This window comes from Perca fluviatilis, chromosome 11 (genome assembly GCF_010015445.1).
Source record: "Perca fluviatilis chromosome 11, GENO_Pfluv_1.0, whole genome shotgun sequence".
In the NCBI taxonomy this organism is placed as follows: domain Eukaryota; kingdom Metazoa; phylum Chordata; class Actinopteri; order Perciformes; family Percidae; genus Perca; species Perca fluviatilis.
In genome coordinates, this window is record NC_053122.1 from 31043816 (window position 1) to 31062626 (window position 18811).

Sequence of the window (18811 nt, forward strand, 5' to 3'; positions counted from 1 at the left end):
AGAAGCTACATTAGCTGCTTTGACATAAGAAATACTTTCAAAATACACATTTTTTTAAATACAAAAAAAGATGGCCCACATACACAGAGCTAGGCTATCTTTAGCTCAGATGTTGTGGACAAAGCCAGTGAACGAGTACATAGTTCTGCTTAAGCTGCCTACACATCAGCAGTAAAACCCCAAGGTAGGACACAGAGCAGAGTGCAAACACTTCAAAGGCAAAGCGCGTATATACGTCATCAGTCCTTCTGGCTACCTCACATACATCTGTTATCCTATTGGTTGCACATTGACAGGTCAGCAGCAACAAGGTCAAAGTTGAAATAATTTGAACTTTGAGCCCAGTGCTCAGTGGCAATTTCGAGCGGTGTGCCAAACCAGGGGTAGTGCTTCATCCTAGTTGTCTCCACCACTCTCCTCATAGGAAAACAATAGCACAGTCAGCGCAGATCGGTTTTACCGCTGCTCACAGTTAAAATAAGCGGTGCTTAATGTGGACACATTTTCATACACAATGCTAAAAGAATGTGGCCCAAACCCCCAAATGTGGTCTGAGTGATCAGATCTCAGTGCCTACTTAATGCGTCCTGGGTGCATTTACACCTAAGCAGTCCACTTGTGATCAAATCTCTCAGGGCGGATTACCAGGTCTAAACAGGACCAGAGTGCCAGAGCAGCAGGAATGAGCTATAAAGCTGGCAATTTACCAGCAAAGGCTTTGCAAATGAATAAGTATCAGTGGTTATTATATCTCTCAGACAGGGAAGTCATTGAATACAATAGAAAGTGTTTTTATCAGCAAAAACGAAATGGCCTGAAATGGAGGCAGCAGCATGTTGATATACAGAGATGAGATATACATAGACACTGCCAATTCCGAACTGAAAGGAAAACTGCTTCAACAATTCTATTTTTACAGTCCAAAGGCTTGTGTTTAGGCTTTTATATTTAAAGCATATCTTGTCATATTTTAGTAAGAAGCTCTGCTAACACTTCTTTAACAGAAATACAGTTTTTTATCCAGACATTATTTCCTGTAATTTCTGTTAATAAACCATCAATTAAAGTTAACACTTCCTGCACAGATTTTTTACATTAAAAAAAGGACACTGTAAAAACCTAAAGCTGCATGTATTTTCCCATTATACAGAGACTCAACAATTCCCCTCAAGACCAAGCAGTTGGTGCGACAGTGAAGAGGAAAGATTTCCTTTTAACAGGCAGAAACCTCAGAAAGAACCTGGTTCTAACTTAATACATACATTCGAAAAAAGATTAGCTAAAAAGTTCAAACATGCACTTGATTTAGATTTTTTTTTTATTATGCTCATGAACATGTGCCGTTTATAGTAAGTAACCACCAACACAGTCTTAGTTATGACAAGCAGATACTTTTTGGGAACTAAATCGTTCATACACATTCTTACCTGATTTCAGATTTGGTCAGGTGAGGAAATGGACAAAAATGATTGCTAGACCTACGTTCAACAGCATCACTAGAGCCACCAAGATAGAGTTCGGGCCCTGTGAAAACACAAGACAAGTATCTTTTGTATTATGTGTTCTGAATGTAGTCCTGCTACTTTTTCTATTGGAATTCTTTGGAAAATTTGAGCTTGAATTCGATCAATAGTAATTTAACATGCGCAAGTTTTGGTTTCCGTAGCGGCCACCAGAGGTGTATAAAGTACTAGAGACCCAAACTTGAGTACAAGTATAAGTGCTCTATCAAAAAAGTGACTTGAGTAGAAGTAGAAGTGCTCTTTAAGCAACACACTAAAGTGGAAGTATTAAAGTATTCAACATTTTTTTGTACTTAAGTATTGCAAATAGTTTATTTTAAAAGGTACTGCTCAAGTACTGAAAGTAAAATTACAAGTATTGTGTTATTTAGTTATTAAAGAAAGCAGTCAAAAGTTTGAGTATCATATTGTTTATATTATGTCAAATGTTTAGTCAAGGCTGTAGCCAAAGGAATTAACAAATATTAAATATATTATATTAAAAATAACAAATATTAATAAATACTGAAATAAAATGTACAATTATCACACTTTGCAAGTAAAATGAACATCCTCTCCAGCACAGTAACGATTAAAGCCCCAAAAAACGTATCACACACTAGCTAGTAACATGTGCTGTACAGGAAAGTTAACAAGCTAGCAAAATACAGATAAACTAGCAGCTTGACATCACAGGGTCCAACAGTTAACATTCAGGACTCACTGCAGACTGAAACAACTCAGGAATAGCTTAATCTGCTGTAACAATAACTAAATAGAAAGAGTACAAACTTACATCGTCTCTGACTTCTGAACGGGCAACCGTAATGAAAAGAAACACAACGCGATCACAGGGATTTCGTAGTAACATACGTAATTAGCGTACGTAACTAACGTACACACACAGTCTCCGTAGCTTGAGGAATTCACAACAGTAACGAGTAACGATGCAGCACATAAAAAATGTATCAGAGTAAAAGTCACTCATTGAAAATATGTACTCAAGTAAAAGTGGAAGTAGGAGAAAAAAATAATACGTTCCAGATACAGCCTTTTAGTACTTAAAGGGGTGATAGAATGCAAAACCGATTTTACCCTGTCATAGTTGAAAAACGTTGAAAATCTCATATTTTGAAACTGCCGCTGAAAACGTGCGAATCTCAACAAAGCTGGAAGTTGACGTCAACCTCCCAAGACCTGTAACTTTGTCACGCCCATGGGTGTATTAAGAGAACTGTCACGCCCCAACTTTTACATAGGCTACACAACTGACCTGAGATCAGGTAGTCTTCTGAATCTAGGTCAGGCAGATCTCTGCTATTCCATTACAAAATTAACTTCTGAAACTTTTTTATGCAAGAAATCAACTATGTAAAGCTCAAATATGGGCCGTTTTATTATTTATTTATTATTTATTATTTTGTCCGACTGTGTGTCGGAGTTCAGCGGCCGGTGCTGCCTGGGTTGCTACATCGCCGCCCTGCATGTCCTCCGTCACATACCCCGGCCTGCTGTGAGCTCGATTGAGCTAGGCCGGCGGCCCGGTGCTCAATACCCGCGCAAACTTACCCTTCTCTGGACTACTACACGCCGCTGCCCTGACAGAGCTCCAGGGCCTGCAGCTCGCTGTTCTCCCTTCCCTCTTCCTGCTACCGGCCAGCCGGTGAATGACTGAGAGTGCGGTCAGCGAGCTTGTTACGCCCGCAATCTCTTACCGCAGCCCGCAGGTTCCAGTTAATCTTATAATGGATATGTGTGTTGAGTTATTTAAACAAACAATCGGGGAAATAAACGCCTCTTGTCCGCAAGTCTCATTGATAGAGCCCGCGGTGAGCTGGAGTCCATCAATGAGAGCTAGCTAGCCTCATCCTAACTCTGACATTCACAAAAATGCATTCAATTGAAATCCGAAATCGGACAAGTGTTAGCTAAGCTTTGTAAGACCTTGGGGAACCTGTAATATTCATGCCATGACGAAATTCAAACTGTAAATATACTATAGTTATATAATATACTATAGAAAGTGTAGCTAGCTAGCTGCGATATTTCCCCATTGTATTGAATGAATAGCTAGCAACTGCTGGTCCTACAAAGACGCCTCGCGTTCATAAAAATGCCTTAAAATCAAATCGGACACAACGGTTAGCTTTATAAGACATTAGGGAATGATGTCATATAAATTGCGTGACGAAATTCAAACCGTAAATATATTATAGTTATGTCGGCAGCCGGCTGCGGAGCCCCGGTAGTGCAGTATCCACAAAGGGTGACTTTGCGCTGGGTACGGAGCCCAGCAAGCTGCCGCTTTCTCGTCAGACTGTGTGGAGCTCCTAAAGTCCGACACGTCTTACCAAATTTGCAATTAGCCATCAATATTCGTAAAACGGCCCATATTTGAGCTTTATATAGTTGATTTATCGCATAAAAAAAGTCTCAGAAGTGAATTTGGTAAGGAAACATTGCAGTGTCTGGAAAATGAGATTCTGTCGCGTCTCTAATGTGTGTGTATTGGGGATTCGCTCAACCAATCAGCGCGCAGCTCATCTAAATATTCATTAGCATACCATATTTGGAAGAAAAGCTCTTGTTACAAATAGGGCCAAAACACAGGCCAATAAAATATCAACCAGGCCATTTTCAGCCCAACCAATGTTACATACCCCATTAGGAGACCATAAGGAACAGTGTGAAATACTGTATATAATCATTCTATCACCCCTTTAAGTAAAGTAGTAAAGTAGTTCTACTTCGTTACTATACAGCTCTGGCGGCCACTGTACTTTCAGGCACTTGTTGTGTTGCAGCCACAGAGCACAGTAGGCGGCGCTATAGTGTCGCTATATTTTATGTTGAAAAAGCCCAGTAAAACTGTAAATCACCATAAAAAAAAAAACAGATTGAACAAAAATCTTTAAAATTGGTCCAGTATTAAGTGTGATCGTCCAGCGAGAACCGAGATGCAATGTAACCTGATGGGACAATTGTACACCCTCCATTTTTGTCAACTAATAGTGATTGTTGCCACTGACAGGCTCAGATTGTTATTAAAAGTGTCTAACAACATTATTTAACGACACAAGGTGACTTCTTGTCCAAAGACAGCGGTGTGGAGTGTGGAACGTGAGTCAGGTAAAAGACCGGTAGTTTGTTGTGTTGGAGTACAGAAATTATAGGCTTGTGGATTGGTAGCTGGAGAGATGCCAGTTCACCTGCTGGGCACTGCCAGGTGCTCTTGAGCAAGGCACGGTACCCCCCCAACCTCTTAGGGCGCTGGTCCAGCATTGGCAGCCCACTCACTCTGACATCTCTCCATTTTTGCATGAATAGGTCCTGAGCATGTGTATTTCAGGCCTGTGTGTAGTGATTTCAAAAACAGAGTGTAACTTGTAATTTCCCCACTGGGGATCAATAAACAGTGTAAATAAATTAAATTAATTATTAAAAGATTTTCAGTGCTGTGGCTCAAAATTTAGGCTAAATGATTTCAACAATGTGGATGAGGTCATTTTAATTTGATGACCACCTGCATTCATTTGAGTATACGGATGAAGAGAGAGGCATCAGGTGGAGAAGGGTGAAGCAGCGGTTAAATGCTGTTTCCGTGGGTGCTGTGCCCCTATCTGCCCAAAGAATATGTTGTCAGGAGTGGGACCTGTTGCTTACAATGCTGTGTCACCACGTCAGATGATTTCCCCCATCTAATCAACAGGGCTGTGCTAGAGAAATGAGCAAATACGGACCATTGTTTTTATTAAAAATCTTTTAGATAAAATGAAACCATGGATGTATTATAGCCTACTGACCGCAAAAACACTCCGAAGGCTGACTCTCTCTCTTTCTCTCTTCTCTCTCTCTCTCTCTCTCTCTCTCTCTCTCTCTCTCTCTCTCTCTCTCTCTTGCCCATATACTCTGGCTTAAATAAATACGGGCAGCCATCGAATTATAATGTCCTCATCTACATTATCAAAATCATTTAAATATTGAGCCACGGCCTTGAAAATCTTTTAGATAACACAAGCCTATAATTTCTTGACTGCCCGACTCACGTTCGACACTCCACACCAGTGATTTTAGACAAGAAGTCACCTTGTGAGATCGATAATGTTGTCAGACACTTTTAATAACAATCTGAGCCTGTCCGTGGCAAAAACAATAACTTTTAGTGGACAATAATCGAGTGGTGCACAATTGCCCCATTAGGTGAAATTGCAGCTCTGTTCGCGCCGGCTGGTCACTGCGATCTCGCTCAATACTCTACCAATTTCAAAGATTTCTGTTCACAGTCTATTAGTTACAAATGCATGGGGAAATTACCCTTTAAGTGTGTGTAGATCCCAATAAGCACCCGTTTGCAACAGATAAGCTTTTATAAACTCAGTCTACTAACCCAATCCAACAAAGTTGCTCAATGGCTGGTAAACATAGTCTGGCATCTAGAAACAACGTATATTGTAGGTAAATAGAATAGTTTAGCACAAAAACACAATGTGATGTGTGAAAAGATAAGAGTGGATATAACAGTATTTCTGCTGTTCAGAAAGAGCATCAGAGTGGTGTCTTTCTCTAGATAAATGATCTAGCTGATTGCATCATGTTATTTTTTTTTAGCTAGCAGCTATCTTGTCAGATATTGAACAGTAGCAATAATCCAGTCAAACCTTTAAGCACATAATATAATTGTTTTAAGCTTATCATCTTAAAAGTCCTGTCAGTTTTTGAAGCTAACATTAGAAGAGGCAGCTAAAGTGCACAGTTAACATGCTGGAGACTGCTGGCATTAACATTACCAAGGTTGTGGGATTGTTACATTCCCCCTTGGGCTCAGCAAATTGCACATCAATGCAATCAAAACTGCAAGTTAGAATCAAAATCAAACATGATAATAATGGTAACTTTATTTAACTTACCGATTCCTCCTCTACAATTTCAGGGGCTATTTCCACACTAGCTTTCTTGGTTTCTGCTAGGCTCTTTGGTTTGGTTGATTCCTGCCGTTTTGGCTTGGGAGGTTCTGGTGCTTTGGTGTCCTCTTTAGATGGGACTGGTGAAGGGCTAGGGGTTGGCAGGGATTTTAGTGCTGGTGTCCAAATCTGTTTGGCAGGTGGCGGCAAGCGTGCAAGGCTTAATGGGTGAAGGTCATCCTCCCCACCAGTTGGTTCTTCAGGTGGCGGAATCTTGACATCTGCCTTGACATAGTAACCGTGATACTGGGAGTGAATCTGCCCATTGCTGGGGTAACTGCTGACTGTCATGGTAACATCTGGTTTGACTGCTGGAGGGTCCTCCTGTTGCCTCACTTCCTGTCTGAGAGAAAGTTTTGATGCTGTTTTTGATATGCCTGCCGAGAAGAAGAAAGAAAAAGAGAAATAGTTAACCAAAGAACCAGCACATACAGTATATTGGTTGGGGACGGTTGTGGCAAAGAAGGTAGTTAGGTGTGTGTCCATTGCATCCAAGGAACCATTGCATTTTTACACTTTCTGTTTCATTTTATAATGCAAACCAGAGCAACAAACAGCCAGATGTTTCACTTAATAATATCCACACTAACAAAGTGACAGTGAGCAAAGTAACAATTACCTGATAATGAAGTGACTATTCCGCACTTTTATAGATGCCTGGTTTCTGAGTCAGTTACTTACACTGGTTGCTGCAGTAATCACAGGTGACCACGATTTGGGGTTTGTTAGTGCTATTACCATAGTTCCCTCCAGGCTCCTCACAAAGCTCAAGGACCTGGGATTTAACACCTCACTGTGCTTTTGGATCCTTAAATCCTGTCAGGCAGGCCCCAGGTGGTGAGGGTGGGCGGACACACCTCTTCCACCCTCATCCTTAACACTAGAGCAACCCAGGGTTGTGTTTGAGCTGCATGCTGTACTCCCTGTACACACACACACGTCTGTGTAGCCAAGAAGTGGGGAAGGAACTACGCCTCCGTTAATATCAACAAGTCCTAAACGGAAAGGGTGACAGCTTCAAGTAATTTTGTGGCCACATAATCAAGGGTCTGATCTGGGCACTGCATACTGACTTAGTGGTGAGAAAAGCAAGACAGAGACTGTTTCACACCTAAGGAAAATTTCGGGTATCCCCTTAAATACTAAGCAATTTCTACTCCTGCATCATCAGAGCATTCTGCCCGAAACAGCAAGAGAGTGGTTTGATCGCCTGAACACATAATAGGGAGTGCCTATTATAGGCAAAATAAAAAAACATTGGGCAGTTTCCTGACTAAAGGATATGTCCACCAGGTGTGTGAAAAAGGCTAGGAGAATCATAAACCACCCGGGTAATCTCTGATGAGGTTATATCAGAGACTTGGGAGGAGCGTCTACCCTCAGGCCACTATGTAGAAGCCCCCCCCCACACACACACACAGTATGATGAATCATGCACAAGTGGAAGCAGTTAAAGGAGGATTACATTTCACTGGAATTTTACCCTGTACGATTTCATGTGACAAATACAAATTTATTGATTAATGTGTTTGTAGTGTGAAGGGGCTACACTTAGCATTTCATTGTGCAACCCTGGGTTATGAAATGATAAATAAATTAACCTTGTAACCTTGATGACTGTTAATTGCGGATTAATGACTTTTCATTACAAAGACATGCTGGTCAGTTAAAAAATAACCCAAGTTGTATACCTGCTGTCAAAGACTCAGCTGTTGGGGTTTTGTTCTCTTTCCCAGGAGTGACGGCAGCATCAACTTTACTGTTAAAAAAGGTCTTTTTAACAACAGTGGGTGAAGGAGTGGGGCTGGGACCTGGGCTCTGAGATGGAGACTGGTTGGGTGTTGTGCCTTTCCGGTAGAAATGAGGGCTCCCTGATGAAGACTTCTCCTTTTTCTCCTCCACAGGAACCTCCTTTACCTCTACTGGCTCATTATACTTCTGCCGTATGTAGTCAGGGCCTGAAATAACATAAAAGTTATAAAAGCTTGTATGCACACAGGAAAATGACTAAAGCAAACAGGGTAATAGCCCATTGCACAGGAAAATTGTGTGCACACAACTGCGGTAAGTACAGTTGTTCAAAGTTGAATTGGAAAGTACTGTATGTCTGTAAATAGTTCACCTGCATTATCTCCTCCAAATATGTTTGGGTGTCTGCAGAATTATTTACCTGTCTGATCATCTAACTGTTCATGTTTCTCAACCTGCTGAACTTAAATTGTATAATTACTGACAGGGTTAATGGCCAAAACTCATTTTGTATACACTGGAATTTTCCTTGAAGACATTTTTTTGGAAACGATTATTCAGTCGATGAGTGCAAGGACAATAATCACCGTCTCATCCTGCTGCGTATTGACTGTTCAAGAAGGAAGAGCAAGCTTATCTGTCCTCTCTGCCGCAGTCATGGCAATGCCAGTAAAGCGGTTGCAAGTGTGGTTACACTTTTTAAAACTCCATGCAGACACCATTCGCTACAATATAATATAATGGTGAGGCAAAAGCGGTTAGGTTACACTTCCTCTGAGACAGGCAGGGACAACATGTTCTCTATGCCCTGGTAACTGACCGACAGGCTGGAGATTGTAGGCACGACAATGTTCACTATGCCCTGCTGACACACTGACAGGCTGGAGGCAACTTTATTTCTATAGCACATTCACCACAAGGCAATTTACACATAAAACATTAAAGAGCAGTTAAGGAGATTGAAAATAACAAAAGGCTAAAACAGAATAAGATACAAATTAAAAGTTGCAGTGTAATAAATAAATAATTATTTGATTTTATAGGTTGTAGGGACAGTTTGGGATGGGAGAGTGTGATGTGTGGAGTGTGAAATGTTCTAAATAAATAACAAAATCTTCTAAGTAAATAGAATAAATAGGTTTGGAATTATTTTTACAGAATTTCAGGTACCGGTAAAATTGTGAACAGTGTCATATGCACCATGTTTTATTCTGTAAATCGGGACTGCTGTTATTGATATTTTTAGGACTATAACCGCTGCTTTAATCAACATTTATTCAAAAGATGTTATCATGGTTTTTATTTCCTTCTTTTAATGTTAAGTCAGTCTTATTACCAGGGAAGCTGTATTGCTCTGTTGTTTATTTATCTTTTTAAAACTAAGCCACATTAATCAACATTTATTCAAAAGTTATCATGGTTAATTCCATTTTAAATTTCTGCCGCCTGCCTGTCAACCGAGCAATCTGAATCATATACAATACATACTACAAATACATAAAACAGTATTTTTTATTATCTTTAATGTATAAATCCTAACATACAACATGTGACAAATACATCAAATGTACGTATATTATGTATTTTTTCTTTCTGACTTGCTGATCGGTAATTACTATGTCACTTCCTGAGAATCCCGGTGGGTTGGGGACACGTTACCATGGTGCATAACTTACTGGAAAAACTGAGCAACTTGCCCCACGGTTGCTGGTGGACAAAATCACTCAATAAATATGAACATTGAAGCATTACTGGCGTTAAAGAGATGCCTGCTCACTGTCCGATTCTCTGATATGAATGACCGCATTGCATTGTGGGATATAGGCTATGAATGCGCTCTGCATCTCCGTGTTCTGTCTTACAGAATACAGCATATAGTTATATTTCAGCGGTAATAAGACCGAATTAAAGCTGCGAGCAGCGATGGACGGGCCCTCGCGCCTCTGCGCGCGTCGGGGTTACCGGCGGACGCCGCTCCTTGCGACTGCGCATTTGCGCGGCACTCAGACGCCGCGAATCGTCAACAATGAAAACGGAATTCCCGCCGAGTACAACGATACCTCACACAAGATTCTACGTCATGTGGTTCATTAGCTGTGAAAGGGGGCCAAAGAATAGGGGGCGGGTCAAACCATCACCAATAAAAAAGGAAGTCTCTGCTGAGTTCAATGATACCTCACACAAGACTCTACCTTAGATGGGTCAGCATTTATGAAAGGGGGCGTGGCTTACGCACAGGGGGCGGGCCAAACCATCACCAATGAAGAAGGAAGTCTCTGCTGAGTTCAATGATACCTTACACAAGGGTATACCTTAAAGGGTTCAAATTTTATGAAAGGGGGCGTGGCTTAAGCATAGGGGGCGGGCCAAACCATCACCAATTAAAAAGGAACTCTCTGCTGAGTTCAATGATACCTCACACAAGGGTATACCTTAAAAGGGTTCAAATTTTATGAAAGGGGCCGGGGCTTTAGCATAGGGGGCGGGTCAAACCATCACCAATTAAATCACCAATTAAAAAGGAAGTCTGTGCTGAGTTCAATGACACCTCACACAAGGGTATACCTTAAACGGTTCAAATGTTATGAAAGGGGGCGTGGCTTGAGTAAGTGGGCGTGGTCATATTAAAGGGGGCGGCTCAGTATCACATGTAGACCACACATTCTGAGTTTCATGTAAATCAGATGATGTTTGTCATATAAGGCGCATTTCATGTTGCCAGCAGGGGGCGCTATGACCAAAATTGAATTTTAGCCTGTAAGTGTCCTCAGGCCTGGACCCTTGTCAATCGTGAGAAATTTCGGTGAGATACGACAAAGTACACTCAAGTTACAACAACTTCTTTGTTCATCGCTAAACACTCAAAATGGCCGCCACGCCACGCCCACACCGTCTGACGAAAAGTTTTTCTTTTAATAACTTTTCATCGATAAGGTGTTGGGATGGTACAGACCAAGTTTGAGGTCCATCGGATGAAATCTCTAGGAGGAGTTCGTTAAAGTATAGCACCTTGACTTTTAGGCCTACTTCCTGTTGCCACTAGGGGGCGCTATGACTTTAAGTAAATATCGGCCTTTATTTGTCCTCAGGGTCGGACTCTTATGAATCCTGAAAAGTTTCGAGGTAATCGGACAACGTCATCCTTTTACCCTTTCCCGTTTACGCTGCGACGCTTTAAAATGGCGCACGAAATCGCCACGCCCTATGACGAAAAGTTTTTCTTTTAACAACTTTTCATCTTTAACATCTTAAGATGGCACGGACCGAGTTTGAAGTTGATTGGATGAAATCTCTAGGAGGAGTGCGTTAAAGTACGACATGTGGAAATGGCCAAAATTGCACTAATTTTGAACTTTGAATTAAAAATGGCAGACTTCCTGTTGGGTTTAGGGTATGGCTCTAATGAAGTTTTTTGTACATCTTGACATGTTACATATGTGTACCAAGTTTCGTGAGTCTACGTTAAACGCACTGCAGGGGCTCAATTTCTTTAACTTTCTAGGGGGCGCTAGCGAGCCACTTTTGTGCGCCTATTCCTGAAACCCTTAAAATACGTAAATTTTCACCAGACTTGATGCGACCGCCAAATTTGGTGAGTTTTTGAATATGTTAAGGCCCTCAAAAAGCCAATTCATTTGACGGGAAAAAGAATAGAAAGAAAGAAACAATAATTAAAGCTGCAAGCAGCGATGGACGGGCCCTCGCGCCTCTGCGCGCGTCGGGGTTGCCGGCGGACGCTGCTCCTTGCGACCGTGCATTTGCGCGGCACTCAGACGCCGCAAACCGTCACCAATGAAAAGGGAACTCCCCGCCGAGTTCAACGATAGCTCACACAAGACTCTACATCATACGGTTCATTAGCTGTGAAAGGGGGCGTGGCTAAAGCATAGGGGGCGGGTCCAACCATCACCAATTAAAAATGAAGCCTCTGCTGAGTTCAATGATACCTCACACAAGGGCATACCTTAAACGGTTGAAACGTTATGAAAGGGGGCGTGGCTTAAGCATAGGGGGCGGGCCAAACCATCACCAATGAATAAAGCAGTCTTTGCTGAGTTCAATGTCACCTCACACAATACTCTACCTTAAACAGTTCAAATGTTATAAAAGGGGGCGTGGCCTGAGTAAGTGGGCGTGGTCATATTATAGGGGCGGCTCAGTATCACATGTAGACCACACATTCTAAGTTTCATGTAAATCGGATCATGTTTGTCATATAAGGCGCATTTCCTGTTGCCAGCTATGACCAAAAGTCAATTTTGGCCTGTAGGTGTCCTCAGGCCTGGACCATTGTCAATCGTGAGAAATTTCGGGCAGATACGACAACGTACACTCAAGTTACAACAACTTCTTTGTTCATTGCTAAACACTCAAAATGGCCGCCACGCCACGCCCACACCGTCTGACAAAAAGTTTTTCTTTTAATAACTTTTCATCGTGAAGGTGTTGGGATGGTACAGACCAAGTTTGAAGTCCATCGGATAAAATCTCTAGGAGGAGTTCGTTTAAATTTGACTTTGGCTACTTCCTTGCTAGTAGCATGACTTTTAGGCTTTTTGACTTAGTAAATATCGGCCTTTACTTGTCCTCAGGGTTGGACTCTTTGCGAAAGTTTCGAGGTAATCGGACAACGTACACTGGAGTTACACCCACTTCCTGTTTCGGCTGCGAAACGCACAAAATGGCCGCCCCGCCACGGCCACGCCCTATGACGAAAAGTTTTTCTTTGAACAACTTTTCATCTTTAACGTCTTAAGATGGCACAGACCGAGTTTGAAGTTGATCGGATGAAATCTCTAGGAGGAGTTTGTTAAAGTACGACGTGGAAATGGCCAAAATCGCACTAATTTCGAACATTTAATTCAAAATGGCGGACTTCCTGTTGGGTTTAGGGTATGGCTCTAATGAAGTTACACATGTGTACCAAGTTTCGTGAGTCTACGTTCAACGCACTGCAGGGGCTCAATTTTCTTAACTTTCTAGGGGGCGCTAGCGAGCCATTTTTGTGCGCCTATTCCCGATACCCTTAAAATACGTAAATTTTCACCAGACTTGATGCGACCGCCAAATTTGGTGAGTTTTTGAATATATTAAGCCCCTCAAAAAGCCAATTCATTTGACGGGAAAATAATAGAAAGAAGAAAGAAACAATAATTCCTTCAGTTTAAATAGGGCCTTTGCCGCTGTCGGCGCTCGGGCCCTAATTAAAGCTGCAAGCAGCGATGACGGGCCCTCGCTTCTTGGCCCGGGGGGTACTGGCAAATGCAACATCACATGTAGACCACACATTCTAAGTTTCATGTAAATCAGAATAACTTTTGCTCAGATAGAACCGTTCATGTTTCGACACCCACCTACAGGAAGTTGTTCCTCCATAACTTGCGCATTGTGTTAGCTATCAAAATTCTGTTGATAACTTTTAGTTACGAGGGTCCATCGAGTCTATATCCAAGTTTTCGTGCAGATTGGACTCACGGCCCAGGAGGAGTTAGACAAAGTAGGTTTCCCATATATCGCAATGTGAATAATTAATAACAAAAATTCTAACAGCGCCATCTAATGGCCGATTCACTCTAAATTTGTCAAGCCCCTATGCGGAACAACTTTGTCATGCTTGGTGGCAATCGGAATAAGTCTTGGTAAGATACACAACGATTTCGACAGCCCCCTACAGGAAGTTGGTCCTCTGTAACTTGCGCATTGTGTTAGCTATCAAAATTCTTTTGATATGTTTTTGTCATGAGGGTCCACCGAGTCTACGTGCACATTTTTGTGCCGATGAGACTCACGCTCTTGGAGGAGTTAAAAAAAGAGGTTTTGCTCAAAGCGAATTTGCTAATTAATTACAGAAATTAAAACCGCGCCATCTAAAGGCCAATTGACGCCATATTTGGCAGACAGCCTCATTGGCACATGGCAACAGTTTTAAGTTTTGTGTCCATCGGAATAGCGATTGGCAAGATACAGCCATTCCTGTTTCCACACCCACCTACAGGAAGTTGGTTCTCCATAACTTGCGCATTGTTTTAGCTATCACAATTCTTTTGATAACTCTTTGTCACGAGGATCCTCCGAGTCTGTATGCAAGTTTTTGTGCCGATCGGACTCGCGCCTCAGGAGTAGTTAGACAGAGTAGGTTTCCCATATATCAATATTTTGCGGATTAATTAAACAAAATTAAAACAGCGCCATCTAATGGCCGATTGCCGCCAAGTTTGGCAGAGATGCAAATTCTACCATGAGAAACGACCTTGTCAAGTTTCGGGCCAATCGGAATAATTGCTGCCAAGATAATGCAACTTCCTGTTTAGACAGTAAGTTGCTATAACTTCCGCATTTTTTTAAATATCTAAATTCTCTGGATAACTTTTCATTATGAGGGTCAACAGATACTTCCTGCAAAGAATCAAGAAGATTGAAGTCACGGCCTAGGACGAGTTCGAAAGAATGTAAAACACCTGAAAAATGAATAAATAAAAATGGCCGCCTTCCGGTTGGGCAGAGCTAATGAATGTAAATGGGAAATATGTCTGCAATGATTAGAGCAATATGGGTATTAAATCTGGTGAAGATCGGAACAACTATGTCCAAGTTAAGGCCTTCTACGCATTAGGGGGCGCTATGGAGCCCGCTTACATGGAGTTCAAGATGAGACCTATGTTCCCTCAAAAGTTGGTATATTAAGTTATTACTTTTTTCGGAATTAAGGCGCACGTTAGGGGGCGCTATGGAGCCCCCTGGCAACACCCGAGCCCAATCACTACAGAACTTTGCAATTTTCACCAGTTGTGACATGTGTGCAAATCTTTGTGAGTTTTCGTTCATGCCCCTCAAAAATGCGACGAAGGACTCGGAAAAATAACAATCTGACGAAAAACAATAGGTTCCTTCGCACTTTCAGTGCAAGGCACCGTTGGGGCCTTACACTTTCATGCTCGGGCCCTAATAATTCCTTCAGTTTCAATAGGGCCTTCGCCGCTGTCGGCGCTCGGGCCCTAATAATTCCTTCAGTTTCAATAGGGCCTTCGCCGCTGTCGGCGCTCGGGCCCTAAAAACAATAATAATTCCTTCAGTTTCAATAGGGCCTTCGCCGCTGTCGGCGCTCGGGCCCTACTAATAGAAACAATAATTCCTTCAGTTTCAATAGGGCCTTCGCCGCTGTCGGCGCTCGGGCCCTAATAATTCCTTCAGTTTCAATAGGGCCTTCGCCGCTGTCGGCGCTAGGGCCCTAAATAATATTAAAATAAAGAAATAAAAACCATAATAACAAATCTAGTCAATAAATGTTGATTAAAGCAGCGGTTATAGTGGTAAAAATACCAATAACAGCAAAGTGATACAGCTTCTCTGCTGCAGTCCCGACTGACAGAAAAAAAACATGGTGCAGCCATGAAACATGCTTCCAATTGAAATACATTTCTTTAAAAAACGTGTCACATAAAAAAAACGGGGAAAATCATGTCACTGTGCATGAATCGATAGATTCAATTTTGTGACTATTTCACAGACTGCCATGAGACTGGGTTGCCACATTTTGCTAATCCATCACCTATCTAACATCAATTCTGCCATATTTTTGTTAGTCAGCAGTGATACTAGCAGAAGTGGTAGCAATCGCAATGCACGTCCATGAATGTGGGGGGCAGAGCTTCTGAAGGCGGGTTGTATTTGGCACTAAAGTTCAATATCAACAATCTTTATGCAGCATCACTTACTACACCTTTAACTGTTGTTCTTTAAACTAATTAAAATCACTTCACAGTTACTCAATTCAGAATGAGAATCACCAGAATAATCTAAGAGCCCTTATATATAGGTAGCAATAGAATACAATTTGTACACTAGTAGATTGAGTCACCATCACCTGCTTCTATCATGTCAGTATTAGGGATGTTAATGATTAACCTTGTAACCGTTAACTGACAATTGATAGTATCAATCAGTCAAAGCTCTTATTAAACAGATAAAAACAATATTATTAAGACAAAAAGAACAGATCGAGAGACAAATTTATATAACACATTTATAATTCGTTATAATCTTCTTATAGTTCTCTATAGTTATAAGAACTAATGAATATTCATAATGCTTCATAAAAATAATCATAACACATAAAACATTTTACATTGACTTATAGGTTGAGTATCATAATACTTTTTTGTGATCAACTTTTTTTTATTGGCACCTTCAGACATACAAAACAAATTACACAACGTGTTACAGGTAATAGCAGATGTTGCACAGAAGAGATAAACACAAATTGAAGAAGAACAAAAACCCTCTCCCACCCCCTGTGGTCTCGAGGAAAACAAAACAAAAAAACAAACAAACAGAAATCACACCTTGCCTAATCACTCTCCTCTAATGAAGCTCAGCGCAAATTCTTTCAGGAAGACGTCACTAACCCAGTCACTACTCATTCTTAAATCAAATCAGCTGTTTAGAAGTGACGCTTTCAGTTAAACCAATCAGACTTGGCCACGAAATTCATGGGCCAATCACAGCCTTACAACTCTGCTTTAAATCTGTTCTCTCCCTGTGCTGTCAGCTGTCGTTTCAGGCAAAACGCTCACCTTTGTCAGTCGGACGGCTACATGGATCGCTTTCCCTCTCTGGTTGGTGTTTTGTTTTTGGTGTTCGCCATGTCGAATTCGGAGCCTGTTCCTGTTTCGGACCCATTTCCTGGTCTTTGCTCGTCACCGGAGGTGATTCCCGGTTCGCCGGACGGCGTTCGCAGGAGCTTGCGGCTGGCTTCCATGGCCGGTCTGTCGCTCGGATGGGTCGGAGTCTCTCCTTCGGCGGCTCCGGGATCGCGGCGTTGTACCTGCTTCGGGTTTGCCGTCTCCTGAGCTCCGCAAGCTGGCAGTCCAGGTCGGGTGCTTATCGCCTGATCCCTCGCCCGCCGCTCCTGTGGCTGCCCACGGTCGGAAACGGACCAGGAAGGCGGATCCCTCCCTCGGCGCCCCCACGAAGACACGCGGCGCGGGTTCCCTCGGCCGCGCTGCTGCCCTGGATGTTCCGAGTGGGTCGTCGGACACAAGCCTCATTCTCGCATCTCTCCAGTCTCTGGCCGGCTCGATGCAGTCAATGGAAGCACGGCTGCAGGCCGTTGAACGCATTCCAGCTCCTGCTGGGTCTGCGACCGTCGGTGCTGCTCTCTCCTCCGCGGCGCTGCCAGCACTCAGCTCCGCCCAGACGGGCCCGCCGGCCCCGGCTGAAGCTGCCTTTTCCCTGGCCACTGCTGCTTCAGCTCCGTCCTCCGGTAGGCCTTACATTCCTGCTTCTGCTCATATTTCTGCCCGTCTGCGTGCTAACATTTTGCAGGGCAAGGACGTTAATTTGGTGAGCTTGATTTTGCCTTCCCCCGTATGTGATACGATACGATACGATACGATACAACTTTATTGTCAGCCAAAGGCTGAAATTCTTTGTACATCCCTGGGTAGCTCGTTCAAAAACATCCAAACATACATAAGATTAATACCACCAACAAACATACATGAGACATTACCACAAATGACAAACTCCAAAAAGGAAACAAATAAAACATATGTAACAACAGTACATGACATAAACATACACACGGACAGAGTCTTGGAGATGTATATCCCTGCAATAAATATTGCACTGGGTTTAATGTAGCTGGTTTAACAATAGGATAGATTGATGTATGAAGGAGTTTTTAAGTCTAATACGATTAAAAGAATGAACTCTAAAGCGTCTGTTTGAAGGCAGAAGCTGATATTCACTGTGCAAGACATGTAAAGGGTCATTTGAAATATTTCTGGCTAGTCTAAGCATACTATTATTGTGAGCCTCCTGAAAGGAGTACACTGCAGGTAGTCCTGTAATCTTTGCGCAAATTTTAATCTGATTAAATAGCTTTGTTTTATTTTTAACTGAGAGGCTACTTAGCCAAGCAGTACTACAGTAAAGCATCATACTCTGAATTACTGATGTGAAAACAGAGAGATGATTTGACTGCTAGCTCCAAAAGATCTCAATCTACGAAGAAAATAAACCCGCTGTTGTATTTTTTTGCAGATGAAATCTATATGAGAGGTCCATGAGAGATTGTCGTCTATCATGACACCCAAATATTTATAGACCGAGACTTGACTAATTTCTGAATTATGAATCTTCACTAGGGGCAGTTGACAGTTATGAGTTATTCCAAAAATGATTTCCTCTGTCTTCACAGTGTTAATGATAAGAGCATTGTTATCACACCACTTAACTAACCAATCCACATTGCCCTGATACAGTGTAGGGTCATCACCTTTGTTCAATAAGGTCAGGAGAGTTGAGTCATCTGAATACTTTAACAGAGACTGATTTGGTAAGGTAGCAGTGCAATCAGAGGTATATAAAGTAAACAACACAGGTGAGCTAATACATCCCTGGGGTACTCCAACATTAGTTGTTTTGGGAGAAGAAAGTTTGTCATTTACTTTGACCAGCTGGGACCCTATTTGAAAGAAATGAGTAATACCAAAGAATAAGATAAGAATTAATCTGAAACTGAATCATTTTTGATAAAAGTAAATTTGGTTGAATTGTATTGAACGCAGATGAAAAATCAAGAAACAGAGCCCTAAC

At 42.0% G+C, this 18811-nt stretch overlaps 1 protein-coding gene across 3 annotated transcripts in view; it reads right to left on the bottom strand.

Moving 5' to 3' along the window:
• LOC120568925 (junctophilin-1-like) overlaps window positions 1–18811 on the bottom strand; it is a 115442-nt gene that overhangs the window by 3532 nt on the left and 93099 nt on the right. The window contains exons 4-6 of one of the 3 annotated variants that reach the window (XM_039816679.1): window positions 8155–8421; window positions 6410–6840; window positions 1428–1524 (exon numbers count right to left, since the gene is read on the bottom strand). In XM_039816679.1, coding sequence (XP_039672613.1) covers window positions 1444–1524; window positions 6410–6840; window positions 8155–8421 — 779 coding nt within the window. In that variant the 3' untranslated portion in view covers window positions 1428–1443. Of the gene's footprint in view, window positions 1–1427; window positions 1525–5869; window positions 5936–6409; window positions 6841–8154; window positions 8422–18811 lie in introns of those variants that run through there. The other 2 variants (XM_039816680.1, XM_039816681.1) reach the window with 2 other exon arrangements.